The sequence below is a fragment of the Stereum hirsutum genome (assembly GCF_000264905.1).
Source record: "Stereum hirsutum FP-91666 SS1 unplaced genomic scaffold STEHIscaffold_15, whole genome shotgun sequence".
NCBI lineage: Eukaryota > Fungi > Basidiomycota > Agaricomycetes > Russulales > Stereaceae > Stereum > Stereum hirsutum.
The window spans coordinates 1,171,623-1,178,845 of NW_006763145.1; the positions used below are offsets into that span (position 1 = coordinate 1,171,623).

Consider the following 7,223-nt stretch of genomic DNA (forward strand, 5'->3'; position numbering starts at 1 on the left):
TAGCACACAAGACATCTTGCATCCCGCGTGCGCTAAACAAGAAGAAAAAAAATCAGTGAGAGTGGCACTCACTATCGTCCGGGGGAAAGCTATTGGTATTCGCCTTGGTCGCAGGCTAGAGGGATGAATCGCGCATGCTAACTGCGCCAAACAGCGACTGAGGACGTCGATCGTCTAGAGACATTGAGCTGAAGACGCTCAGTATGATACACTGTGGGGAAGTTGTAGAAGAAATGTTCAGGGGAAGAGGGCGCGAGTAATGCGGCGTAATCATGGTCAACCGACTCGAGGACCGTTGACTGCAGATCAAGCCATTCCGCTTGTCAGTGGCGTGGCACCCCCAGACCTAAAGCTTCGCCTCACCCCTCCCGCCGTACTCCACCAACCCGTCAATCCACTCCTTCAATCTCCCCTCAACTACCTCCTCCGCCCCTCCCCTACCCCCACCCGCAATCGGCGCCCTAACATACGCCCGAATTCCCAGCTCCCCAAGCCACCTCCCACTGACGAGATCCGGATACGCCGCACGCATCGCCTTCGCCTCTTTCTTGAAGCGTTCGACCCTATCGATCCCCACATGCTCAAGATACCACGCCGTATCGTGACGGATGGCTCCGCATTCGTATAGGTCGAGGAGGGATTGGGGGATGCCAGCTTTACGGGCTGCGGCGTACGCTAGGGCGTGACCGAATGATGCGATGGAGGATTCTGATTGTGTGACGAGGAATGTTTGGATGTCGATTTCGTTGTCTTTGCTCTCAGCCAAGTGTATACTTTCGGTGAGTATGGAGTGGGCGTGTTGTGCGAGGTCGCTTGTGGACCATCTCGGAGAAGAGACGTATGCAAAGGGTGAGGACGTTGCCCTCTGCGATGATGACGCCTTTTCCATCGCACTAGATTCATTCCACATTCATCATGGTTAGCGATCTGGCCGAACTCAAACACGCTCGAAGGACGCCTTACCATGATCCCCGCCATATAATTATCCTCAAACGTCCCCAAAGCCACACCTCTCCGCCACCTCCTCCAGACACCGCTGAAAATGCCGGACGACGGTCGCCTCAACTGTCACAGCCAGCCCATGCCTAACCCTTGGAACAATGTGGATGTCGTTCATCAAACCCCACCGTCGCCTTGAACCAAGCTTCTGCCACGAACGAGATAGCTGTGGCCTGAAGAATAGGCCACTGTTGCGTCGGAAACCCGATGATCGGTATAGACGACGATCCTTTCCTCAATACTGTCCTATACTTCGAATACGTCCCGCCGATATACGCTGCTTGCTTAATAGCCTGTATAAAAGGGCCACATACACCCAATGCCCCTATCGGCAAGCGCCAGACCTCGTTTCACCAAGCGTCAAGGGGGTGCGAAGGGGTTTCGAAACCGGATCCAAGGAGGGCCGAGTCGGGTAGACGAACGGAGTGGAAAAAGGTGATGGAGAAGTCGAGAGGGGCTGTTCCGCTTCGGGTTGGAAGACGTTTGGATGTGATTCCGGTGTGCATCTCGTGTTCGTCACATATGGGGACGATGAACCAGCGTAGTCCTCGACTTTGATCGTCGACGATCAGGCGTGCCATGACGAGTGCGACTTTGTTCATACCGAGCAGGGGTGGTTGTCGCTGGCATGAACCTGGAAAAGACTATCAGTCAACGCATACATGCATATCCCAGGAGCAAAGTCTCACTTTGCCGCCTCTTCACGGAGAGTATGCAATATAAACCCATCCTTCGTCTTGGTCGCAGTCGTCTCCAGATTAAAAACGTCCAGCCCATGTCCCCGCTCGCTGAGCAGGTATACCCCGACCGTATCCAGCCGTAGCATCGAATCCACCAGAGGTTGTAGGTCCGGCCTGGCCTTGAGATGTGCGGCGATGATGGTGAAGCAGGCGAGGTCTAAAGAAAGGATCGGGTCGAGATGGAGATTCCAGAATGCGGGGCTGCAGTTGAGAATGTCAGAGGCCGAGAGGTCTAATGTTGGATAAAGAGGATAAAGTTTAGTTAGTGCCAAAGATGATCGAACATGAGTGGGGAAGGACGAGGAACACACTGTATGTTTGCAGAATCTTGCGGGCCCTTTGGTAAGAGCGTGATACACAATCATCAGTAGACAGGGAATCATCGTGGAGGCGAAAGAGAGGATCTTTGTAGAGTACGTTTTGCATGATTGTCAGACTTGGGCCCATTCACTCATGAGGGATCCAGCGCCTTATATATGCGAAAGGTGACCATGTCTATCAACACACTGAATGTGTTGGATGATACGGACTGAGGTGAAACGAGTAGTTTCGCGTTTGATCACTTCAGAAATGTTCTCCATAGAGAGAGTTTAGATCTAGAGAGCGAGTGTGGATCCTCACAACCACGGGCGGTGATATCTCACAAGAAACAGGAGATGTGGATCGTCCGAGTCATACAAATGCCCTCGGCCATGCAGTATGTGGGTTCATCTCCAGAAGGGTCCAATGTCGGCAAGCATATGTCCTCGCCAATCCGAATGGAGCGTCGAATGGCCTCAAATCCACCTCGGCTGAAACGTCCGACAACGAAAACCCCGAGTCACAATGAGATCAGCACTTCCAGCGTCGAGTACTGACTGTGCCTGAGCTCTTGAGATACGTATACCCCCTTCAATGATTGGCCCCATCAGATACACCCCAAAACCGCGATAATCACAATCATACGCACCAGTGTCAGGAAGTCAGGAGACGACTCGCTCGAGATTTGTTTGAGACCGTTGTTGTTGATGAGCCCGCTGAAAAGCCTTGGACTTGCGGCCTCAATTTGTCCTCACGGCCCAGCCAACACATCCCAGAGCTTCGTAGACAACCAGAATCGTACTCACCAGTATCAGGAAGTCCGGCGACGACTCGTCCGAGATCGTTGTCGTTGATGGACTGTAGTAGTCTGCTGAAAAGTCTTGGACCAGAAGCTCCAGGTCCTCTTTACGGCCCAGCCAAGACAATGCAGAGAAGTCACCATGATTGACTACTGAGTACGCCATGACTATTCGACTTCAACGACGTTGAGACGAAATGGCCAAGGACAATGGACACCGTGACCCGCACCGGAGAAACGCGAGCACGTTGAAATCATGACGTCACGCGTGCTGCCTCCGCCGCGTCCCTTCCTGCAATTGCAACCACAACGCGTTTCGAGCGGAATATTGAGGTGTCGAATGTCCAATGATGTCGTCTGTACCTCCAGCTTCATCGAGCAAGAAATTGGATACGGCAGTCTTGATTCCGGAGCAGTGTGTTACTCCAAAGACGAAGTAATCGCGCGTCGGAGATTGTCACGATGGGGTTTGAAGCATGAAGTTACATGGGTGGTGGACAGGGGAGACGATGTCAAGTGTTATGAGGCGAGTGTGAGAACTTCACTAGGTGTATTGGGAGTACCGGCTTCTGCGAGCACCTTCCCCTCGCACGAGAATCGTGTGCGAGCTGAGCGTGCTGCAGGCACGATATAGTCATTGTTATACATAGGCTTTTTGTTGCCTCTATGCCATACCATCACTTTTATGTATTATTGTCTTATCAGTCCATTGTGAATGAGTGTTTAGAGATGCCGAAGTCACTGACACAACGGAGTTGTATACACAACAGGTGCTACAAAGGTGCAACTCGACTGGTAGAGTAACAAAATGAACCGACAAGTCGTGCAAAAGTACTGGTATCTAAAGACGCTGGATGAAAGTGCCCATGTCTGGACGAGCTGGCTCCAGCTCTCCAGAGAGCTCAGCACCGCTGAGCATCCGAACCTGGCTGATAATAGGATATATACTGTGTCAAACCGTCCGTAGAGGCGTACTCCGGGTGTGCATAGCACGCGTAGTTCGTATTACCGTTGGCAGTGACGGATGTGAAGAGTTCGACATCCGCTATGGGTCATAGTCTACTACTACTGCCGATGACTTCCGCTCTTTGGCTTCCCCAAAGCACTGGCATATAGTGACGATGGGCACAAGCAACATAACGACCGGGAGGATCTGTATGGACGTTCAACGAGTGACGAGTCAGTGCGGCCCGGGTTCGTAATAACCAAAATCGCGCTTCGAGTACATACCTGGCCCAGAGTCCACGTTCGGTCGTTCGAAGTGTCCAAAAGATGAGCGTTGGCTTGCAGCGTCAGCTCGTTCGAGAGCACTAACATCGGAAGCGATGTCACCCCGACGAAGATCATCGCCACCAGGCACAACGATCCTCCTACAAACATGCCATTCTTAGCCACGTGTGTTTCGAGAGGATGAAACCACTGGAATAGGCGGCAAATTTTGGCACCAGTGCCTTGCGTCTTCTTGCTCAGAGCATTTATGAAGCGGTTGAATTGACGGCATGCTGCTAAACTGGCATGATATTCGTCGAGGGCCTTGCGAAATATGCCGTTTGAACTTCTCTGAGAATCATCCAAGCCCTGGCCTCCTACGCCTTTGTCTAGGAGGGGAAAATTCACACGTTCCTGTATCTCCACATCGCGACGGCTCGGACGCCCCGGTTTCATCTCCCACCAATTCGTTTGTGTTTGCTGCCTTCTACGAGTCATGCCCAGGATGGCATGTTCCACGTCGAGACCAATAGAAAGCGTGATGATAAGGTAGAGATGGAGACAGGAGACGATGAGGGACACGATCCGCCCACTGCGCATGGACGAGAAATGGGCACCGATAACAACCACGGTCGTGTCGGGATTGCACTCCGCGTCAGAACCCAGTGATGGTAGCTTCGTCCATACAAACAACCCGAATACGATTGCCATGATCAACACGGGGAGTGCACGCCAGAATGCTTTTCGAACGGCGCCCAGACGTCTGCGTTCAAGATCGATATTGGTGACCAAAAGGGGCATCTTTTGAATCATCGAGTAGGCGGATGAGCATAGGACGACGAGGGAGGCGTAGGCGTGCAGATATAGGAGGATGGAGACGGAGATTCCTAGGTACAGGGAGAGTTCGCCTTTGAAGTAGAGGACGAAGGCGGATAGGAAGAGAGCGAAGGCGGTGATGGACATGATCCAGTATGATGCATCGACGTTCGTGTCTGTCAGCCAGGCAATGGCAACTGTACGAGCTCATGAGCATTTTGGGGGGGTGGAAACGAAGGTAAAGTGGGGTGTCTGTATGAGGGACATATACTCGCCAGTCAAAATGGCCTGCACGTAGAATGAAACTCGGACGCCGATCCCAGTAATGTCTATCATTTACAACTAATAAGCATCCATGAGTCATCGCATAGTAGATGGGTGAAGCTCACCTGCATTGTCTTTCAACAAGCACGCGACGGGATCTGAGGGCATGGATCGTCAAGATAGTCGCGCAGGGTTTCTGGAGGCGGGTTGGAAAGGCAGCAAAGGGTACACAGTGCCTGCGCTTTGTCCCAGCCCTTTATATCAGTGACGGCCGCGGCCCGCGGGAATTAGAACCATGTACTTACAGCCCGAGTACAGCCCTGTACAGTTGCTGTACAGATTAACTCACGCATCGCCAGATCACTGCCCCTCGTTATCGTGTGCAAGACCCTTCCTGACCCTTCCCAGGGTTTCATCGATTGTGGCACCGCTAGGGGAACTTAGGTCGAGGTAGGGGCTGCAATTGCAACAACAACGCGTTTCGAGCGGATTATTGAGTATCGAATGTCCAATGCTGCCGATCAACAAGCCGCTGAGTCGGCGATGCAGATGCACTGAATAACGCCAATGCACAAAACAAGTACTGTACACGTGTCACCGTTCACGCACGTAAAATACTAATGCCCTCCGGGCGCGACCTGGTCCCGGTTCTTTGTCAAGAGGTCTCTGTGTGATCTGGTACTCAAAAACAAAATTCTTCTCAAATTGTGAATTGTACGTACTTAGCTTCATGACCTCGGCCGTGACATTGACTGAGTAGAGGGGGCCACTGTCGCGCCAGGGCTCCGCAAGCTCCGCCCAGCCGCTTCGTGGCCCCCTAAGTGATTTTGTATAAGATACAATTCCGAAGATTTTTAGAGGGTATGTGATTGTGCGGAACGATTGAATGTCTTGAATGTGTATACACCAGTTGGTTGACAATTTCACGAGTATCCCCACTGTTCGCCTCAAGCTGCACAGTAACTGTAACATTGATTTCTGAAAAGAAAATTGAGCCAGGGACACTGAGTGGAGTAAGTACTACCTGGCTAATTACCTACGTATGTAGAGCGGGTTCACATTGTGGAACTCGACATTCAGAGCGCGAGAAAGTAGCGTACTACTGTACCATTTCGATCGGATCGCCACCCCCATGTTACCGTTACCGATTTTGCCGGTTTTCGCCGCCGCCACTTCCGAAAGTTACCGTTACAAGGCCCCGATACCGCCACCTTTTGTTACTTGTTCTCGCAGGTTTTGGTGCTACCTATCTAACCTATCTACGGTACAAATTTGTAGCTTGTAACAAATTTGAAGCAAGCCTACACTTTCTATAATTTATGAAGTAGTTTGCAGAATTTTTGAAATCATCCGCTGTGACCGGCAACGTGAGACAGCCGGCCGTCACTCGCGGCGACGGCAGCCATCCCTTCTTACGCTCAGCACTCTCAACGCATCCTCCCATTCCTCTCCATGGCAGACAAAACTCCTCTCATAGAAATGCCGAACGACGCAAAGGACACCTTGCTACCTCCCCGCCATGCCTCGCTCCTTTCATTCCTGAAATTTTCCTTCCCCATCATCACTCACGCGACGGGTGCCACACTCTCGATCCCGGACTTCTTCAGTCGGGAGCCTGTGAACTACGATTCTGTCGAGAACTTACGCAAGATCCCGATACCACCTGCTTCAATTGTCGGGGACATCTCTGCAGCGTGTAAGGCCATGATACGAGCAGGATTCAGGTCCATCGTGTGCGCGCATCTCACGTCCACGGTCCCTCGTTACCTCCCGTTCTGGGTATTGGTCTACTGGAGTGAGATTGTGTCGCTTCGAGCCATCAGGGAGCCGTGGAGCAAGGCTGATGGGAGCCTGCGGGAACGCGATAAGATCTGGCAGAAGAGGAAAGCACAAGGTCAGATTCAGCCGGACCATGGTTTGATCCAGGATGTGTACGACGCGCTAGACATCCTCCCATGGTCCGAAAATATACGGGGATTCAGTAATATCGAACCATTACACAAACTCACCACATATCTATCCCCGAAGGCCTGGTTCTCAGATGTTCACCAGCACCAATCTATCGATCTTCTACGCCGAGATATTCGTCTCAGTCG

General features: G+C 51.9%; 3 protein-coding genes across 3 annotated transcripts; 1 reads left to right on the top strand and 2 right to left on the bottom strand.

Moving 5' to 3' along the window:
- Window positions 1–346: 346 nt before the first annotated feature.
- STEHIDRAFT_114429 (uncharacterized protein) lies at window positions 347–2,165 on the bottom strand (the record flags this gene model as incomplete). Its single annotated transcript, XM_007308585.1, has 6 exons — window positions 347–865; window positions 964–1,065; window positions 1,128–1,292; window positions 1,422–1,633; window positions 1,705–1,971; window positions 2,051–2,165. 6 exons carry the CDS (start codon window positions 2,163–2,165, stop codon window positions 347–349), a joined length of 1,380 nt encoding a protein of 459 aa, XP_007308647.1.
- Window positions 2,166–3,557: 1,392 nt separating this feature from the next.
- Window positions 3,558–5,582, bottom strand: STEHIDRAFT_149552 (uncharacterized protein). Its single transcript, XM_007308586.1, has 5 exons — window positions 5,433–5,582; window positions 5,253–5,368; window positions 5,139–5,192; window positions 4,069–5,060; window positions 3,558–3,991 (listed from the first exon to the last, which is right to left on the bottom strand). The coding sequence occupies exons 2-5, from the start codon at window positions 5,293–5,295 to the stop codon at window positions 3,884–3,886; spliced, it is 1,197 nt and encodes a 398-aa protein (XP_007308648.1). The 5' UTR covers window positions 5,296–5,368; window positions 5,433–5,582; the 3' UTR covers window positions 3,558–3,883.
- Window positions 5,583–6,579: 997 nt separating this feature from the next.
- Window positions 6,580–7,213, top strand: STEHIDRAFT_161072 (uncharacterized protein; the record flags this gene model as incomplete). Its single annotated transcript, XM_007308587.1, has 1 exon — window positions 6,580–7,213. A coding segment is annotated over one exon (634 nt), but the record flags the coding sequence as incomplete, so codon positions are not given.
- Window positions 7,214–7,223: the final 10 nt, after the last annotated feature.